General features: G+C 53.6%; 1 protein-coding gene across 2 annotated transcripts in view; it reads right to left on the bottom strand.

Annotated features, from left to right (window-relative positions):
- Positions 1 to 3,361: 3,361 nt before the first annotated feature.
- MTMR4 (myotubularin related protein 4) overlaps positions 3,362 to 20,985 on the bottom strand; it is a 57,852-nt gene continuing 40,228 nt past the window's right edge. For both annotated transcript variants that reach the window (XM_053275080.1, XM_053275081.1), the window contains 8 exons: positions 20,436 to 20,631; positions 18,503 to 18,688; positions 18,070 to 18,240; positions 17,823 to 17,977; positions 15,441 to 16,644; positions 13,941 to 14,051; positions 12,667 to 12,755; positions 3,362 to 5,543 (listed from right to left, as the gene is read on the bottom strand). In XM_053275080.1, coding sequence (XP_053131055.1) covers positions 5,366 to 5,543; positions 12,667 to 12,755; positions 13,941 to 14,051; positions 15,441 to 16,644; positions 17,823 to 17,977; positions 18,070 to 18,240; positions 18,503 to 18,688; positions 20,436 to 20,631 — 2,290 coding nt within the window. In that variant the 3' untranslated portion in view covers positions 3,362 to 5,365. The remainder of the gene's footprint in view (positions 5,544 to 12,666; positions 12,756 to 13,940; positions 14,052 to 15,440; positions 16,645 to 17,822; positions 17,978 to 18,069; positions 18,241 to 18,502; positions 18,689 to 20,435; positions 20,632 to 20,985) is intronic.

Below are 20,985 nucleotides of genomic sequence, written 5' to 3' on the forward strand. Positions count from 1 at the left end.
CAGCCTGGCAACTGGGTTGGAAAACAGGCCTACTACAGTGTTTGGTTGTTCCACACAGAAGCAAAACAAAAACACCCACTATGTTACACAAAACAACAATAAATGTTTTCAGGTGCTCCGGGACTTGTCAATGGCTTTCCGCCTTGAATGGAAATCTGGTTTTCCATTCTGGTTTTCTGGTGGAGATCTCAAAAAACCCAACCCAACAAACCAGATCCATAGCAAGTAATTTATCACAAGCAACATTTAATGGTTTCTGTGCTGATATACTAAGTTATCAAGTAAATGTCTATGTTATTCAGGAGACTTGCGCATATGGTGCAAAAAGGGAAGCCCATCTTTCTTTTTAAGCCCATTATAGAAACTTTTGGACTTGCCTATATAGTGCACAAAGGGAAATCATATTTCTAAAAACCAATCTTTTAATGCGTGTTTACTATAGCTTTGCTCATTGCTGAGAGCTTGTCCAGACATACAGTATTTAAACTTCATCACCAGTGCAATCATCACACAACTTTAGAGGCCCAATGTGCACCAGAAAAACCCAGCAACAAACCCCTGAACACGTACAGAGGACCTTTTCTCTTCCACTGAAAGTCTTGTTTCCACACTTTTAGAGCTATCTCCTAACATCAATTTATATACCCCACCTTTCTGCACAGGAGGCCACCCAAATTGGCTTACATTTTAAAACCCTGAGATTAAGATCACAAAATGTCTTGATAAATAATAACAGTGACCTTCATATAAATGGGCTATAGTGCAGATTCTACTGTCTGTATAATTGACAGTATAATCTATATTGACTATCCTGACAGTATAATTCTCCACACAGCAGAACAAAACCAATTCCAGTCAGGCCATTTAAAAATATCTATATCCTCTCTAATAAAACGCTTGGTGTCTGTGCCTCCCTGGTCTGTTCTGGGCATGCGCGAAGCGCATGCCCAGAACAGAGCAGGGAGACACGACCGCCAGCACCCGGCGGCCATCTTGGGCGGCCAGAAGTGGCCGCCCCAAGAAGCTGGGTAAGCGGCAGCAGGGGACACTGGTTGGTGTCTGAAGCCGGGCGGGGGGAAGAGGCGGCGGGGGAAGCTGGCTGAGGCGGTGGCAGAGCCGCCGCTGAGGCCTGGCGCCGCCGTCGGAGCTGGGAGGGAGGGAGGAAAAAATGCTGCCGCGGCCGACACCGCCGACCTACCACCCTCCCTCCCAACTGCCGAGTCCACCTTACCCCGGCCCGTGTCAGTCGGGCGCAGATAGACCTTAAATTCAGAGGCAAGCAGTTCAGAGGCAAGCTCCTCTCTGTGCAAAGCCTCTTCCTGAAATGGCGTTTTGGGCGCAAAGGACGCCTATTGCGTCCTTTACGTCCATGCTGCCAGTTCCGGCACAGCCTTTGCACAGAGAGGAGCTCTGTTTGCAAGCTTCTCTCTGCCTCTGAAATTAAGGATTATCCTCGCCCGACTGACACGGGCTGGGGTAAGGTAGACTCGGCAGTTGGGAGGGAGGGTGGTAGGTCGGCGGCGGCTGCATTTTAAAAAAGGATTTCTAAGGCCTCCGCTCCACCCCCGGTCCTGGCCTCAGAAAAGTTTAAAGCAAAACAAAACAAAACAAAAAAACCCTAAAGGCGTGAGAGAAAGCTATCGCCCGTTATCATAACGGACTTAAAAATACTAGTACATATATAGATTTTGATATACAGCCTTCACTGCCCTTCCAAAGGGAGGGCCTTTTAGACCAGAGTGCCTTTTCTTGGCCAAAGTCTCATTCAATCATAGACAGCATTAAATGACACGCCATCACCAACGCTACCCGCCCTCAGATATATGAAAAAACTGAATTATGAAAATACATATAATAAAGCAATGCACTCCTGAAACACATACAGAAGGCCTTTTCCCCAGAAGGGCTCAGCAACTGAAGCTGCATCTCAACACACAAAAATAATTAGCAAAAGTGTTTTAAGAGTATACTAGGTCTTGTATGTGAATCTTATTGACAGGCCTGAGCCCCAACATTTCTCCAATTAAAAATTAAAGGGGATACTTTCAGCTGGTGCTGGAAAGTAGGTCCCATGTTCCTGTGGAGAGGAGAGCTAGTCTTGTAGGAGCCAGCATGACTTGTCCCCTTAGCTAAGCAGGGTCCGCCCTGGTTGCAGATGAATGGGAGACTAGAAGTGTGAGCGCTGGAAGATAATTCCCCTCAGGGGATGGAGCCGCTCTGGGAAGAGCAGAAGGTTCCAAGTTCCCTCCCTGGCAGCATCTCCAAGATAGGGCTGAGAGAGATTCCTGCCTGCAACCCTGGAGAAGCCGCTGCCAGTCTGGGTAGACAGTACTGAGCTAGATGGACCAAGGGTCTGACTCGGTAGAAAGCAGCTTTCTATGTTCCTAACTATCAGACCACCACTTGTGCTATATGTATGTGGCCAATGAGATAGAGAAGCATTAATATAAAAAATGTACCTCGGAACAAGTAGACAGTCCTTTTCCTCTCCGGCGAGCAACCAAGCAAGCCTGTTCCACATTCTTAGAGCAATTGCAGGAGGGCTGTGGGGCATGGTCCATCCTTCCGACCAGGGCTACTGTGCAGGTGCAAAGCCAGTACTGAGAATGCGCTGAGGATCACAGGATAAAAAGAGTTCTGTGGCGGCTTAAAGCCTCAGTGGATTCACTGAAGCAAGTCTCCCTCATCTGTTGGTCTAGGGGGTACTCAAACTTGGGTCCCCAGATGTTAGGACTACAGCTCCCATCATCCCCAGCCACAATCGCCTCATGGCAGGGTGTGATGGGAGTTGTAGTCTAACAACATCAGGGGTCCCAAATGTGAGAACCACAGCAGTCTTTAAAGTGCCACAGAACGTGTAACATGTTAACACAGCAAACCTTCCACCACCCTGGATGTCCTTTGGATTCAAAGTGATGTTTTAAAGAAATCTAGCTGCTGCTGCTGCACAAAAGGTCCAGGTCCCCGTTGGCAGGCTTGCAATGGGAGAAGCTGCTTCTCTCGACACAACATCATTTCTAGAAGAATACTAGATCATCCGTAGAGGCCAGAGGGACAGGAGAAAGCCCCTGAAAGCAGAATGGCTATTTCCACATATTTTGTGCTCATGGCTAGAAATCAAGGCTGGACAGCTTTGGCCCTCCCACAACTGGGGATGGGGATGGAGTTGCCATCACTGAAACGGCTGGAGAATTGTGCAGCCTCAGTGCTCAGATTTCTGCTAGAAACCCACAAGCCTCACCCCTCCAGTGTATTTCATTGTCCCGTGAGCCCAATGAGCCAAGTGGTTTTCTGCACACCAGCCAACACTCGTGGAGAACCACCAGTCAACAGACTCAATAATACTACCCAACAAAACAGCACTAATATAGAGATTTTATTCAACTGTATTGAATTTCGTACAACACATCGTTTTGTCACAAAGCTATTGACCTGATTTTGGAGGTTACTTTTTGTCGGTTTGTCTTTTGCCTGAAGACAGGGACACAAATCCATGGGAGTTGAAAGCAGTTTGGATTAACCACGGCGGACTCGAAGGGCCTTGTTCTCTTTCTTTTTTCCGTGTGTGTGGCTTGACATCTGTGCAAATGAGCTGAACATGGAACCACCACTTCTAAACTCCCCTCCTACTTACAGCACTTCGTACAAAGTTCAGAGCGTGGCAAAAATAAGATCTCACCGTTTACCGATTATGAGGCGATTTACTCCCTGAAAAAGGGTCTGCGGGGCAATTCAGACAGGGTTCATGGGGCAATTCAGAAAAACCCAGTGTCAGGAGGAGCCTGGCTTTTAGGCTTACGGCTAAAAGCAGGCCGATATGTAGAATGGTGGACAGGAGCGTGGAATCTACGGAAAAAACTTTTAAAAGCAGCCGAGTGACGTTGCTGGCAAGAATTCAATCAACGTGGGGGACGAGGGTGGTATCTTCTTGAGACAAGGTCTTGGCACACCCTTCCGATGCGGAATGTCTGAAGGCCCTTGGATTGGTCGGGGAGGGAAAGCTCCTCACCATCTTGTTCACTCTATGCTCCCCTCTGCAGACATCTATATCAGGACAAAGTGGTCATGGACGCTGCTTGTGAAGATCCGCGGACATGTCAACAGCATCTCGCTCTCCCCTTTTAAAACATGTTAGTGCTTGTTTGGATGGAAACAGACGCGTTCAGGCAAAGGTAGTCACTACAGTCTCCACTGTAGGTAATCACTGCAGCCCCCAGAAACCAGGAGAGCCATTTCCAAAGGGGCACGGACTGGTGTCAGGATGGCCTAGAGGGCATTCTTGTCATGGTGACGAGAGTCTTGAAACTGTCCCTTGCGCCTTCTTAAACGACAGGAACGGGGGAAGTGTCCCCATTAGCCAACGTTCTCCGTCTCCCATAGATAAGATTGGCATCTCCCCCTCTCCCGTTCTCCCATTTTTCAACGACCGTTGGTGGGTGGGTGTTGGTTTAAGTGCAGAGAAAGAACATAGCAGCATTTTGGACTGAAACCCTCAAAGCACACTATACAGCACATTCCAGGAGGTAAAATGGAGAACCTGGAGAACAGTCTGCCCTCCGGGCGTCAGGCTTCCGGGATGAAAGAGCAACCAGAAAGAGGGAGACACAAGTGCAGCAAGAAGGGAGAGGGGATTCACGCTGCGGTGTGGATCAAGGGAGGCTCGGGGGTTCTCCTCTGGGAAGAAAACCGGGCAGGGAACCAGCCGCCCTGATGCCCCCAGCGGAAGAGGGCAGGAAGAGCCAGCCAAATTCCACTATCCTTTCCACACACAACAGCCCAGCTGTCGGGACCAAGAGTTCATTCCCTTAAGGAACACTGGGGGGAGAGAGAGTGTGCAGAGATGCAATTCCGCTTATCGGAAAGGCAGCCCCTCGTGCTGGCTTCGTGCCAGGGAGGCGGCTGGCGGGCCTAACTGGTGCAGCCAGAGCGAGCCACTCTGGGGGTCCCCTCCTTGCACAATTCAACCTGCCTGCCTTGGGGAGGTGGGGTGGAGAGGGTCCGATTCGGATCATGCCTTCCTGTCGCTTTAGGGAACAAAGCCGTTGTCAGCACCGCCTCGCTTGCCAACCCTCGGGTGGACCAAAAAAACCCCCCCACCACCAAAAAGAAACTCGGGTGTCTGACTGAGCCTCAGGTTTTCAGACCAGAAACAGGACCACGACGTGGGCCATATCACACTCTTTAATCCAATTTCCTCATCTCCAATACATGGGGCACCAAGTGGGGAAGGGGCCGGGGGGTCGCCAACAGTGCATACAAGGCTTGGTGATTTGTAAGCGCTGCACCACCAAGGCTGCCCTTCTCCTTCCAGTCTGCGAGTCGGGGGAAAAAGGCCGGGCTCGGACAGGGGTTCCTCGGCTGAGGTTCAGCTCGAAGCGGTGGCGATGGGCTTCTTCAGGTGCTGGCTCATCAGCTCCCGGGCGCGGGATACCTGGATGTGGTCGTAACAGGAGTTGCAGACGAGGACCGGGTCGTAGAGCTGCTGGTCGGGGATGGGGAGTTTCAGGTGGCAGCAGCCGGCACAGAAGACATTGCCGCAATTCCTGGCCAAGGGATGAAGAACAGAGAGGAGAGCTGTGACACCCGGGGCAAAGTGGGACTCGCCTTCAGAGAGAGGGCCTGACCTGACTTGCTGTTTCGAAAAACTCCTAGAAGCATATTCATAGGAACAAAGGAAGCTGCCACATACTGAGTCTGACCCTTGGTCTCTCTAGCTCAGGATTGCCTGCACTGACTGGCAGCAGGAGTCTCTCCCACAGCCCTATCTTGGAGAGGCTGCCAGGGAGGGAACCTGGGACTGTCAGCATTCAAGGCAGGTGCTCTGGCATTGAGCTACAGCCCCATTCCCTAGGGAGCTGCTGCACTGGACCCCCAGAGATAGAAAATGAGTGCTTTGTCTTGCTGCACTTCAATACTGGGTAGACAGTATTGAGGTAGTTGGACCAATAGTCTGACTCAGTATATGGCAGCTTCCTATGTTCCTAACCTGAGCTTCCTTGGTCAACAGGTCACATCAGCATGACTGCATATCTGCCATTTCTAAGCCCAGAGAAAAAAGCCAAAGGATTTACTGCTTTGAGACAGGTACATTGGTACTCACCGTGAGGGTGTCTTCTGGCTGGTGTAGAAGAGGTCACCCAACATGGGATTACATCCCTCCACGTGCTCCAGAAGGCAGGAAGTAGTCATACTTAGAAGATCCTTAAACCCTCTGCATGTGGGTGGATCCTCTCAGTACCTAGAACAGCTCAAGCTTCAGAGACACCCATACAGAAAAAACACCAAGAGCAACAACACACACAACAGAACTACGAGGCTGCAAAGGACCCAACAAAGAACTCAGACTCAGAAGAACTACCCGGGTGGGCCTTGGGTGACCTCTTCTACACCAGCCAGAAGACACCCTCACGGTGAGTACCAATGTACCTTTCTCGGCTGGTGTAGGAGGTCACCCAACATGGGAGATGCCAAAGCACCCACCACGGGCGGGACAGAAAAAAGGCAGAAGAAAATCACTGGGAAGGAAGGACCCTCTGGAGAACCCTCCGCCCAAAAGCAGCCCTGGAAGCCTCATGGTCATCCAGCTTATAATGCCTTGAAAACGTGAATGGTGAAGACCACGTTGCCGCCTTGCAAATCTCCTCCAAGGAGGCTGGAGACGACAGTGCGGCCGATGTAGCCGCCGATCTGGTAGAGTGCGCCGTGACATGGCCTGGCGGCGGTAGATTCTGTGCCTTGTATGACTCCAGGATACATGACCGCACCCATCTAGCAATGATGGAGGAAGACACCTTGGACCCACGTTTCGCCTCCTTAAACGCCACGAATAGTGCATCAGACTTTCGGAAGGCCTCCGTCCTGTCTAGGTAAATCCGTAACGCCCGGCGGACATCCAGGCGGTGCCACTCCTTCTCCGCCCGATGCTTTGGGTCCGGGCAAAAAGATGGAAGATAAATGTCGGCGGACCTGTGAAATGACGAGTTCACCTTAGGAATGAATGACGGGTCCGGGATCAATCTCACAGAGTCCTTGGAGAAAATGCAGAGGTTGCTCTTGACCGATAGAGCTTGAAGTTCCGACACCCTCCTAGCTGAAGTAATGGCGATAAGGAAGGCCACCTTCCAGGAGAGCAATTGTAAGGACACCAAATGGAGAGGCTCAAAAGGTGGGAACTGCATACCCCTCAGAACTATGTGGAGATCCCAAGATGGAAAACGATGACACACTGGAGGGGACAGGTGGGTTGCACCCCTCAGAAACTTTCGCAGTAGGGGGTGCCTGGCTTGGAAGGAGTTGCGTTGGGGAAATAGCATCTGCACCAGACAAGCCGCCTGTCTCTTCAAAGTGTTAGGCTTTAGACCCAACGTCAGGCCATCCTGAAGGAAATCCAGAAGATCTCGAAGCTTGCATTCCCTGATCTGCAAGGAGCGCCTGGCAGCCCAGCGCAGGAAAGACCGCCAGGTGGATTGATAGATCTTATTGGTTGAAGGCTTACGAGAGGCTAGGATAGTCTGGATGACACTGTCTGACAGACGTTCCTTCCTTAACAACGACCTTTCAACTTCCAAGCGGTCAGTTGTAACCAATCCGGGTCCGGGTGGAACACTGGACCCTGCTGCAACAGATCTGAGCGCGACGGTAGCCTGAAGGGCCCTTCTACCGCTAGGTCTACTATCTCGGAGAACCATGGTCTTCTGGGCCAGTACGGCGCTATAAGGATGAGTGTGGCCCCCGACGTTCGCAGCTTCCTCAGGCAACGGGAGAGAAGGGGAAACGGGGGGAAAGCGTACAGTAGAGACTGTGGCCACTGCACCGAAAGTGCGTCCGACGCCTCCGCTCCCCGAGTCGGAAAACGAGAGAAGAATCTGGGCAGCTTGGAATTCTGAGGGGTGGCAAACAGGTCTACTAGCGGGGAGCCCAGGATCTGGGTCACCCAGTGAAAGACTGACGGATGAAGACTCCACTCGGCCGGGTGTATCTGCTGCCTGCTCAGCCAGTCGGCTTGAACGTTGGACTTTCCGCTGACATGATGAGCCAGAATGGAAAGGAGATGCGTCTCCGCCCAAGAGAGGAGTTCCACCGCCTGAAGGTGAAGGGACCTCGACCTCGTCCCCCCTTGCCTGTTGATGTGTGCCTTTGTAGACACGTTGTCCGTGCGGATCAACACATGCTGGCCCACCACCATTGGGAGAAAAGCCTGTAGGGCTAGGAAGACCGCCCGCAGCTCGAGCCAGTTTATGCTGTGGCGAGCCTCCTCTCTGGACCAGAGACCTTGCGCTGTTTTGTTGAGGCAGTGAGCCCCCCAGCCAGAGAGGCTGGCGTCCGTTGTCACCAGTACCCGGGCTGGCTCTAGGAAAGGTTTCCCTCGCAGAAGGTTCTCCGTCTGGGTCCACCAAACTAAAGACTGCCGCAGACGGACCTCCGGCTGAATCCACTTGTCCCGCTTGGCAGCAATCCTGTGTTGAAAGGGGAGCAACACCCATTGGAGTTGGCGTAGGTGGAACCTCGCCCAGGGGACTGAGTCCATTGCCGCCACCATGAGGCCCAGGAGACGCGCCAGTTTCAGGATGCTGGAGGAAGGACGACGAAGGACCTCCCGCACCAGAGAGATGAGGACCTCCCTCCTGTCCTGGGGAAGGAAAAGCCTGCAGGCGGAAGTGTCTATGACCACTCCCAGGTGACGGAGACGCGTGGCCGGAACGAGGTGGCTCTTGCCCTTGTTGATCAGAAAACCGTGGGCCTGCAGAAGAGACACTGTCCTGGTTAGAGCTAACTCCACCTCCTCCGCTGATCTTGCCCTGATCATCAGATCGTCCAAATAGCAATAAAGGTGGACTCCTTCCATACGTAGGGTGGCCACCAGGGGGCTCAGTACCTTGGTAAAAACGCGAGGCGCCGAGGACAGGCCGAAGGGTAAGGCCCGATACTGGTAATGACGCCCCTTGTAACAGAATCTCAGAAGTGGACGGCTGCGGGGGTGGATAGGGACATGCAGATATGCGTCCTGGAGATCTATGGACGCTAAGAAGTCCCCGGCTTGAAGGGCTTCTGCAATGGTGGTTAGGGTCTCCATCCGGAAGCGCTTTTTTACCACGTACTTGTTGACTGGGCGAAGGTTTAGAACCGCCCTGGCCGAGCCGTCCTTTTTTGGAACGGTGAAAATGATAGAGTAAATCCCCGCTCCCCTCTGGGACCGGGGCACCAGTTCCACCGCCCCTAAGTCCAGGAGGTGTTGAATGGCCTGCAATAGGCCCTTGTGCTTGACGGGGTTCTTTGACATAGGAGTGATCAGGAACCTGTCTCTTGGAGTCCTTGTGAGTTCTATTTCGTAGCCCTGGGCGATGATGGAGAGGACCCACCGATCTGAGATGGAGTCTTTCCAGGCGGGCAAGAATTCCAAGAGGCGAGCCCCCACCCTGATGCCCTGATTGTCAGGAGTGCTGCTTGGCACCCCTACCCTGGGGAGGGAAGGGCTGGCGGCCCTGATAGGAGGAACCCTGTCTACCCTGGGCCCGGGTCCTACCCCACTGGGACCTAAAGGGGCGAAAGGAGTCCCTTTGTCTGAACTGAGGTCTGAAACCCCTATTCGCCTGGGGAGACCTACGAGAGGAGCCCTTATCCTCCTTACGGGGCGCCGCGGGGAGCACCTTCTTTTTGTCTTTGGTTTCAACTAATACCTCCTTTAGGGCTTCATCGCCAAAGAGCTTGCCTCCTGTATAAGGGACTGCTGCCAGGTTGGACTTGGACGTATTGTCCACCTTCCAATACTTCAGCCATATATTACGCCTGGCTGAAATACCGGCACCTATGGCTCTAGCGGAAAAACGCACGCTGTCAAACGTGGCATCAGCGGCTAAGGCGGCGGCCTTCTGAAGGCGTAGCAGCTTCTTGCGCATCTTAGCCTGATCCGCCAGGGGGTCATTAAGGAGTTCATCCAGCCACAGGACCGAAGCCCTAGACACGAGGGATGCCGTAGTGTCGGCCCGAATGGCCATGGCTGCAGATTCGTGCGCCCTACGAAGGGCAGCCTCCACCTTTTTATCGGCAGGGTCCTTAAATGTAGAATCCCCATCCTTAGGGACCACCACCCCACTAAGAAGAGCCCCAAAGGGAGCGTCAGTGAGGGGGGGCTTTAAGAGCTGAATGGTGTCATCCTCAAAATTATAGAGCCTAGCAGCCGAGGCTGTGGCACGCTTGGCGGATGACAGGGCCTCCCATTCCTCCTTGATGGAGGCAGTAAAACCCTCAGGCATAATAGCCCTGTGTTGGGGAACTTTTGACTGAGGAAGCACAAGCGAACCCTTAGAAAAGGCGTCCGGCTCCTGGGGAGATACAGGCTTAAGGCCCAGGGCCAAAAGGGACTGGTTGATGACGGGTTGTGCCTCTTCCAATAGGGACAGCCTCTGATAGTTGGATCCTTGCTCCCTTCCCTGGGGGAGCTCCCCCTCCTCGCATGAGGACGAGAGAGAGACTTCCTTGCCCTCAAGGCCAGAGACTGGAGGAGGGTCGGGCCGGTACACATCAGGGGATTCCTCCCCCGAAACAGCGGAGGAATGGCGGTCCCAAGGGCCAGAATAGGGCTTGGTTCTCAAGGCGCGCCGAAGGCGCTTACGGGCGGGGGACCCATCACCCGAAGAGGAGGAGGAAGAGGAGGAGGAGGAGGGGGACCTAGCCCTCCGTCTCCTAGAGGACTTTGAAGGGGGGCGCTTCTGAAGAGCAGCAGTAACTGTCTTTAACACTGCCTCCTCAATAAGGCCCTTCAAAGCTGCAGAACTAAGTTCAACATTGGCCCCAGTCAGCTGCTCGCCCAGCCGGGGGGAGCCCTGCCGATCCCGGGGAGGGGGGGGACTAAGCTCTTCCCCGCTCCCCCTCGAAGGTCCCGCTCTCACCACCTCCAGTCCGGACTGCAGTTGCTCCTGGCTGCCGGATGTTGGTCCGAGAGTCGCCCCTGCTGCCGCTCGTGCAGCCTGCGTTTCAGCGCTGCTATCGTCCCCGAGTGGAGGAGGGGATCCAAGGCGCTCAAAACTGGGCTCGCCCTCGACTTGCTGAGCCGAACGGGCGGCCGCCGGCGAGAGGTGGGGCGGAGGAGTAGCAGCCGCCTCCGGAACAGGTCTCGCGGCCGTGGGAGGCTGTGAAGCCCGCTGGCGCCCAACAGGGGATGGGGAACGCTCCCTGTGGGATCGCCGCCTCTTCTTCTTCTTTCTGGCCGAGAGCGGGGTGCGGGGATCGTCGTGCCCGGCCTGAGCGCGAGCATCCAGATCCCGGCTGCCCTGAAGGTGAGGGGAACGCTGCGGTTCAGATATTGCGGAGCGGCTCCCCCTGGTGGTCAACACGCCATCCTCCTCTGCTACAACGCCCCGTTTGGGCGGGAAAGAACGCTGGCGTGCTGCGGATTCCCTCCTCGCGAGGAGACCTACTCCCTTTCTGGAAGCCATTCGATAGAGGCGCTCGCCCAAGAAGCAGGGAGGGGAGAGGAAGGGAGGGAGAGGCAGGGAGAAAAAGATTGAAAGCTTTTTTTTTTTTTTTAAAGGCGAGAGGAGGAAGAAAACTAGAAGGACAAGAAAGAGCCGAGGGAACAAGGTTGACGGTAGGAATAAGAAGGAAGCTATATCAAGGAGAAGCGAGCTGAGAGCGAGTGCTACCTCTGGAGCGAAGGCAGGAAGTAGAACTGAGAGGATCCACCCACATGCAGAGGGTTTAAGGATCTTCTAAGTATGACTACTTCCTGCCTTCTGGAGCATGTGGAGGGATGTAATCCCATGTTGGGTGACCTCCTACACCAGCCGAGAAACTGATATTTTCACTCCTGTTGCCCATTGTCTAAGAGGGAAACCTCATACTCTCATCCCCAAGCACCTACGCACGTGGCAGGCAATTGTATTGGTCATGACTATGGACTAAAGGTAATTGTGATTAACCTTCCCCCTTGGGAAACATTCTCCCTCTCTCCTTCGGTGGGGAATAACCACACAGGAGAACCTCGTTATTTGCGGCGGTTCCGTTCCTCGCCTACTACCGCGAATAACCGCCTAGAGATGTAAATATCAGGCAGTCTAAAAATATGATAGATACATAAATAAATAAAGGGAGCCGCGAGTAATGAGGCATTATTCCTATGGGAAACGGAGTTAGGTTCCAGGATGGAGGGAAAGTGCTTTAACCATGGAAAAAACACACTAAATTTTGTATTGTACCATGCTCCACAGGGTCAGCATATGCCCAGGCTGTGCCCAGGAATACCCCCAAAGCTGTGAAATGCCTTACAAAATCATGGAAAAAATGAGGGTTTTCTTTCCGGAAATGAGAAGAAATGAGCTGCAAAATGGCTCCAACCGACAAAAATGGCAGCCGGAAGAGACCTCCGCGGTGGAACCATGGATACGTGGGTGTTAACCCTTTCGTATCTGCAGATACTGAAAATGGGTGCCGATCACATACCCCACAGCTACAGAGAACCACAAATAACGACGTTCTCCTGTATACTTCTGGAGGGGTTAAACCATTCCGAACAACCAGCAACAGCATCCCCCCCTCACCTCCCATTTCTGACATTTTATTTACAACAAATATTTGGAACATAGTCATGAAGAGGGGAGACCAAAAGAGGTGGCAGAAACCGAGATGATCGGGCAGGGGGGAGGGATGCCAGCAATGCCCGAGCGTTACCTGCAGTGGTGTCTGCGTTTGGCGAGCCAGAACTCACAGTCACAGTTAAAGCAGTGCGAGGCCATGTGGTCTGGGACCCAGCGCGTGACCTGCAGGAGAAAGGAGGGTGTCAAGGCCAGTTTGGGTTCTGGTGGGAGCAGCGCCGGTCGCCTGAATCCCCATTGGCGGCACACATTTAACAACCCATCGGCAGCACTGTGCTCCGAGTCCTTCGTTTGAAGAGAGAGGCTGGACAAAACGTGGGGAAGGCCTTCAGAGGGTGGAAGGGCAAAGAAAGGAAGCTTAGAAAGCTTTCAAGCATTTTAGAGTCTGCCAGAAGGGGAAGAATTATTCCTTGGCATGGACTGGGGCTCCCAAGAGTAGCCCCAGTTCTAGTACTAGCCCCCCCCCCCAGAAGTATCCGAAGGGCTCCCAGGGGTACTCAGAGGCCTCCAGCCTCCCACGCTGTAGTCATGCTATCTGTTCCCCACCTGAGGAGTCAACGTGTCCTCAATGTGTCCACTGCAGAAGGGGAGGGGGAAGGGAGGTGGGGGAAGACCCTCCACTGCTCCTGATTGGCTGGCTACATGCTGAAGTTCAGCAGACCTCTCCCCCATAAGCCTGACTGACAGGCTTCAGAAAACTAGCACTGGGTAAAGTAAAGCGTGCCGTCGAGTCGGGGTCTGCTCCTGGTGACCACAGGGCCCTGTGGTTGTCTTCGGTAGAATACAGGAGGGGTTTCCTATTGCCATCTGGGTAGTCCCATGGAAATTAGTAGGGCAAATGACCCTGTCTTATTAATTTCCATAAAGCTCCTTATGAGTAACTTAGTGTGGATGTGCGCCAGTGACTGGAGTCACCTGTCTCCCTATCTGTAGCACTTAAATTGCTGGTTTTTTTCCTTTTACTTGTCCTATTAGTACTCAGGAGTAGCTTAATTCACTCACTCACGCATGCAAAAAAAAAAATCTATGGGGTCCAAGAGTGGAAAGTTTGCAACAGAAGGGGTACGCTTGTTAAAAAAAGATTGGGAACCCAGCAATAAGGAAGGGGGCATTTTTTAGTACACCATGCTGCAAACACCGCCTTTTATGCACCCAGATAAGGGTACTGGGATAGACAGACCACCAATTTGACCCAGTGAGCATGGATTTGATGAAAAGGAACCAAGGAGAAGAGAATCTGTTATACCTCGGTTTGAGGAGGGGGCAAAGAGAGAGAAAAATAAAGCCATGGAATCCCAGTGCCGATCTTACACATAATTTCTACTAGCCATGCCAAGAGATAGAGCGTACCTCAGTTTCCCTTTTGTCAACCGGCTCCCAGCTTGCTTCAGACAAGCACTCTTCACTGTGGTCAGAGTAGAAGTCCTCATTTTCACTGCCATCCGATTCCTTGAGGCAGGTCTGCAAGGAAGGCCAAAAGAGCCGTCAGCAAATGGGGACTCTCTCTCCCTGCTTGGTTTCCACAACTCTGAGCCCAGGGACAATCACACTGCCCCCCAAAGTGGGTAATGCTGGAATGTCTTTGGTGGGAAACAGGGTGCTGGATTCAATAGGTCTTGGGCCTGATCCCGCAGGGCTGTTTTTATGTTCTTATGGGCAGAAGACATGCTCACCACGTGGAGAAAGGGAAGTTAAAGCATATGGTAAAAGGGAGGGGAAACCCTGAAAGTATTAAAAATTTTATTCCTGGCATGGCCCATTTTGGGGGACTTTGGTAATGGATTGTAGTCACACAGCTCTTTTGTGTGTGTGTGTGTGTCTTCCAAATTTTAAGAGATGCTGGAAGACAAAGATGACAAATATTTATATACTGCTCTTCCACAAAATTCCCAAAGTGGTTTACGTAGAAAAATTTTAAGAGATGCTGGAAGATGAAGATGACAAATATTTATATACTGCTCTTCCACAAAATTCCCAAAGTGGTTTACGTAGAAAAATAAATAATGTGTAAATAAGATGGCCCCCTGTCCCCAAAGGGCTCACAATAAAAAAAGAAACATAAGGAAGACCCCAGCAACAGCCACTGGAGGGATGCTGTGCTGGGCTGGAGCGGGCCAGTTGCTCTCCCACTGCTAAATAGAAGAGAATCAACACTTTAAAAGGTGTCTCTTTGCTCAGTCAGCAGGCATTAGTTAGACAAGCCCTTGACAAAAGCCTAGCCAAAATACGCCAGGCCAGGAACAACGTTTAATACAGGGGCATTTGGGGGTCCCCTTCCCTCTTAGCTGCTTTGGTGCTGCTCCCTTGTTTGTTTCCAAAAACACAGACAAAAAGCCAATGGGTTTGCCAGTATAGTGTAGTGGTTAGAGCGTTGGACTACGAACGGGAAAACCTGAGCTTGAATCCCCATCCAACCACGAAATTCACTGGGTGACACTGGGCCAGTCGTGTATCTCTCAGCCTGACCTAGCTCACAGGGTGGTTGTTGTGAGGATAAACATAACCATGTACACCGCTCTGGGCTCCTTGGAGGAAAAAGCGGGATAGGAATGTTAAAATAAATAAATAAAGCAATCGGGGCAGCCGGTCTGTCTGCTTTTTGGCCATTCCCTGCACCTAGGCAGCGGGTTCGAGAAATCTGCCTTTGCAGCAGGAGTGTGGGTGTGGGGAAGAGAGCTGGTCAGAGCTGACAATCCTAGCTAGGTGGACCTGAGGTCTGACTCAGTAGCAGGCGGCTACCTACGGAGGTGGCCCTGATGTTTTCCTAGCCCCCCTAGAAGACAGCTCTCTGCCCTTTCCGGGGAGAGGCTGGGGAAGCCCCCAGCGGGTCTCCAGGGGACGCCCACTTACAAAGTCATCTTCGTAGTCCATCGGGGGCTCAGCAGGGGGCGCGTAGCAGTGGCGGATGTCCAGGCGGAGCTGCAGCTCCCGCACCTGCCGGCGCAGCTGCTCCACCTCCTGCTTGTAGGTGGCCTCAATCTGCCGCAGCCGGTGCTGGATCACATCCGTGGGGAAGGGGAGCCCGTCGTCGTCCAGGTAGAGCGGAGGGCCCGGAGATGGGCTGTTGGGCGGCAGGGGCTTGGGGCCCAGGGCCTGCTTCAAGTGGCCGGGCAGCCACGGCCGGCTGGACTTCCCCGCCAGGCCTGTGCAGTACGTGCCGGGGGGCTTGGCGCCTTCTTGGACTGGCCCCTGGCTGCTGAGGCACAGTCCGGAGGCCCAGAAGGGCCTGCTGCCCAGCCGCTTGTGACAACAGCCGTAGGAGAGGAGCCGCCGCGGGGCCCCCTTGCCCCCCGGCAGCGAGGCCCCCATCCCCTGGAAACTGTCCCAGTTGGCTCCCAGGAGAGAGAACTCGCTGGTCTGGCTCTGAGAGATGGCCCTCCGCCACAGCTCGGGAGGAACTTTCCCCGGCTGGCTGCCCTCCTCCCCGTGCTGGGGGCCGCCGCTTTCCCCTTCCTCCCCGTGCGGGCACCCATCCTGCCGGGCGGCGCTCGGAGCTGGCGGGGTCCAAACGGGAGGGCCTGCTAGGGGCTGGAGCGGGGAGTCCGGCCGGCAGGTTTCCACAAGGTCCCAGGAGTCGTTGGATGCCGGGCCGCTGTTTTTCACATGGCTGCAGGGAGGTCTGTCACCCGGCACCTCTGTCTGGGGTAAATCCGAGCCAAGCGGGCTTGGCGCAGGGGCCGGGCAGGAGTCCTCCGCTGTCTCAGGGCCGACCCGGCTTTCCGTTTCCACCTCTGGAGAGAGGCCGTTTGGCGGCGGAGACGCCCTGGGGTCCTGTAGCGAGTGGGGCTGGCCGAATGCGGGACTGTCGGAGTCCCTGCCAGGAGTCTGCAAAGGGTGGAGGTCCTTCTGCTGCTGCTCAGGCGCCTGAGGCGGCCCCTCTGAGGTGGTCTCGCTGTTTGCCGCGGTCTCCTCGGCGCTGGGGTGCCTGGGCTCCAGGCCCACCCGGACATCCTGGCAGTGGTTGTTCAGGTTGGGGTCACTCGACGTGCGGGTCAGCAGGCTTCCAGGGTCACAGGCAGAGAGAAGGTCGTCCATGGATCTTGTCTTTGGTAACCTGGAATCACAAAGGACAGTCTAGGCATTGGAGGGGGACACACACCGGCTGCCTGTCGAGGCCCTCGCCAGAAAGGTAAGTCAATGAGCCATTAAGGGGAGACATGAAAAAAGGTTTCTAAACATACACATGGCATGGACAGTGAACCTCTCCCTTTCTCACAGCACTAGAATCAGGGGCCATCCCATGAAACTGATGGCCAGGAAATGTAGGAGCAACAAAAGGAAGTACTTTGCCGCACAACGCAGAATGGATCTATGGAATTCTCTGCCATGGTTCATGGCGATTGCCACCAGCTTCGCCAGGGGCCTAGACAAATGCACTGAGGACACGCCTACCAGTGACTCCTAGTCCTGATGGCCAGTGTCCAAATACTGGTTGCAGGGGAACATAAGAAGCTGCCATCTATTGAGTCAGACCCTTGGTCTATCTAGCTCAGTATCGTCTTCATGGACCGGCAGCAGCTTCTCCAAGGTTGCAGGCAGGAATCTCTCTCAGCCCGATCTTGGAGATGCTGCCAGGGAGGGAACTGGGAACCTTCTGCTCTTCTCAGAGCGGCCCCATTATCCCCTCAGGGGAATCTCTTCCAGTGCTCAAACTTCTAGTCTCCCATTCATATGCAACCAGGGCAGACACTACTTAACTAAGGGGAGAAGTCATGTTTGCTACCACCTGAACAGCTCTCTTCCTTGGCATTTCAAAATGTTAGCTTACAACGTCCTTTGCCCGCAGCTCTTTAAAAATATATAAGCAATCATTGCATAAGTGGAAACATTCTGTCCTGATGCTGTTGGATTAAAATGTCAGAACCCTGAAATAAACGTTGCACAGAAAGGCTACATTGACCAGTAACTCTCTTTAGGACAGCAGGACATGTCAGGAAATGCAATAAGGGACCCACTGATGAATTCAGCGAATGTTTTTAGCCAAGACTGCCAATGTAGAAGCCCCACCGGGAAATGTGGGGGAAACTTCTAGACACAGGCCCCGATGGACAGTGCAACCGGACATCTTCAGAAGCAGTGTTCCTGGGACAGGCATTCCCAGACGTGGTGGACTACAACACCCACCATCCCATGCAATGCCCACCCCATCTAGGAATCCCTGTTCCGGGGAACAGTGCTCAGAAGCCCTGACTTCCCAAACCCGCAGAACTGGACAGGTTTTCTCCTACCTACCTGTCAAGAGAGCGGCTGCTAAACTCCTGGCTTTGGGCTCCAGAAGGCAGGTAAAGCTCCATGCCCTCTTCCCCCAGTGGGCACGGGGATGAGGCTGGGAAGTACACCGCCGTCCAGAGGTGCAGCGCGCGCACGTGGCACACAGGATGCAGCACCTGGAGTTGGGGGGAGAGGAGCGCAGAGTGAGGATCGGGGCAGGACCACGCCGCCGCCACCCTCCTCCTCCGGGCACCGTGCTCCCACTCACCTGCTCGCTCCCAGGCATGTAGAGCAGGTTGTGGAAGTTCTTGTTGCCGGCACGCAGGAGGGACCAGACGGAGCAGGTGCGCTTGGCAATGTTGTGCAGCTCACGCTCGCAGGGGCTGTTGCCCAGGAAGGTCCCGTAAAGGCAGGAGTAGGTGTGCTGCACCAACTTCACCTGGGGGCCCGAGAGAGAGGGGTGAGGAGAGCATTGCAGCCCCGTGACAGCCCTCCTTCACTCAGACTCAGGCTTCCCCCCCAGAATGCAAAAGCCTCCACACTGCATCGGGACAGCGGAAGCTGCCGCTTGCTGAGCCAGACCCTCGGCCCGCCTCACTCCGTCCTGCCCACACTGACTGGCAGCGGCTCTCCAGGGTTTCAGGCAGAAGTCGGCCCTAATAAAACCAGATGCCTCTCCTCTTCTGCAGGGCGGTGCTTACCAAGAACGCTTCGTTGAACTCAAAAAGGCAAGGGAACTGCTTGAGCAGCTGGTGGACGGAGTCAAGCCACTGCAGGAAGACGGGGCACTGCTCGTTCTGGTCCTCCGCCTTCTCCTGGTGGCCGCAGCGGTCGCCAAACTTGTGGCCGAAGTCCAGCCAGTCTGATTCCACCAGCACTTGGAAACCCTGCCGAGAGGGGAATGGTTCCGCCAGAGGCGTCATTAGGAGGCTCAGGCTTCTGCTGAAGGGCTCCGGGCCCTCAATCTTGGCTGATCACCTCTGCTGCTGCTCCACCAACAACACCTGCTTTTCATCAGCCCCCTCCCTACAAGGTGCTGTGCTGAGGACAAAACAGACGCTTTAGCCCCCAATACAGCACTTGTCTCCTTATGCCTTTAATTAATAAGGTGGGGGGAGCTGTGGGCCTGGGTCTTTCAAGCACCTAAAAGCACCTCAGCACCCGGTACCCTCTGGGCAGGCTACAAGAAAGGGGCAGGAAGCCATCGCCCCTAGCTGCCGACATCACTTCCTTCTTGCATCTCACGACACCCTTCCTCAAATTCACTCCGCGGCTTCCTCTCTTCCCCAGCCCTGTCCCATCCTCTTTCTGCCCTTGTTTTTCAAGACCGGGAGGTCTTGCTCTTTAATAGGACACTGCCCGTCCTCCCTTGCTGCCCCGTATGTTGGCAACCTGCTTCCCTAAACGTGCACGTGGTGCCATCTCTCCCTCATTCTTCCAATCTTTCCTCAAAGCCCACCTTTTGCAGAAAATCCTTGGCTTAATCTCTGGAACTTCAGAGGGAAACAGAAAGCTGCCTTATTCAGAGTCAGACCCTTGGTCTCTCAAGCTCAGTGCTGTTCACTCTGACTGGCAGCATCTTCTCCAAGGATTCACACAGGTGTCTCTCCCAGCTCTACGAATATGTGTATATGCTGTTTTTCAGCGGTATATAAGATGTTGCCAGGGATTCAACCTGGGACCTTCTGCATGCAAAGCAGATGCTCTACTCCTAAGCTACACTCCTTGCCTACACAGGAACCTGCCTTCTACCAAGTCAGACCCTTGGTCCCTCTAGTTCAGCACTGTCTGCACTGACTGGCAGCAGCTCCCCAAGGTTTCAGGCAGGCATCTCTCCCAGCCCTACCCGGAGATGCTGCCAGGGATTGAACCTGGGACCTTCTGCATGCAAAGCCGATGCTCTTCCACTGAGCTATTATTCCCACCTGCGACCAAGCTTAAGTTTATATAGCTATATTTGCCAACATTCACCTCTTGCTGCCTCCCTCCCGCCCGCTTTCTTTTCTCTTCCCCACTGACTTTTTTAGACTGAAAGATCTTTGGGGGAACCTATGAAACGCTGTAAGGTGCCTACTTGAAATAACACTAAGTCAACCCAGAGCAGTACGTGGCCTGCTATTTGCTCCTATGAAACCTGAAATTTAAAAAGGATGGTGGTTCTCATTTTATGGAAAGACGGGCTGCTTCTAGAGCACTGAACAAGATGAACACGTACTGCCTCCCCATGGGAAACGTGTCCCCCGTCAGCGAAAGGGACAAAGAAGCCGGGAGAAATGTGACCATCGTGTGCACATAGGGCTGTTTTGGAAAAGAACTTAAGGGCCGTCCCGAGGGTAACGGAATCAGGCATGTTGCCACTTCTTCCATAACTGGAGCCATAAGCACATTTTCAAGTTGATATGGTATATACCCACTGGGAGCAGGAGATGTTCTTTTGCCAGTGGGTACATCTAATCTCAACCGGAAAATGTGCTTCTGGCAACACTCATTGAAAAAGCGGAAACATGCCTGATTCTGTTACCCTCAGAATGGACATACCACGCTGACTGACCCAGGCCAGATTCCCCTGAAAATGGCCCTTCCGCCCTTCAGTCTACACACCTGGGAGCTGCAAAGGTAACCAAGGTGTTGTACCTCCATGGTCCTGTAATAGGGGTCCAGCAGAATCTTCGCCAGGGCAACGATCTGGGGGGTTCTGTCCCAGCCGTCTGAGCAGTGAACCAGCACGGGGCGTCCCTCCCGGTTGACCGCGTTGGAGACCAACACCGCCGTCTTCAGCATGACAGAGAGATGCTGCAGCCACTTGGTGCTCTCCAGAGCGGACAGCCAGCTGAAAAGGACCCGTGGAAGGAGACCATTAGAACCCCAACCAACAAAAAGGAATCCTTTAAGGCTGCAGAGTTTTGAATACCTGAGATTGGCACAAGGCATGGCTCTCATCGACCCCAGTACCTGCCTTGCAGAGATAAACTGCCTTTGTACATGGAGGTTCTGTTTGCTTAACCCTGGAAAAAGCCATCCAAGCTAGTGGTTATCATCACTAATTCTAAGAGGACAGGTCTATCAATGGCTACTAGTCTGGATGGCTATAGGCCACCTCCAGCCTCAGAGGCAGGAGGCCTTTGCACAGCAGTTGCAGGGGAGTGGGAGCAGAGAGAGGGGGCAGGCCTTCATTTCCAGCCTG

This window comes from Hemicordylus capensis, chromosome 12 (assembly GCF_027244095.1).
Source record: "Hemicordylus capensis ecotype Gifberg chromosome 12, rHemCap1.1.pri, whole genome shotgun sequence".
In the NCBI taxonomy this organism is placed as follows: Eukaryota; Metazoa; Chordata; class Lepidosauria; order Squamata; family Cordylidae; genus Hemicordylus; species Hemicordylus capensis.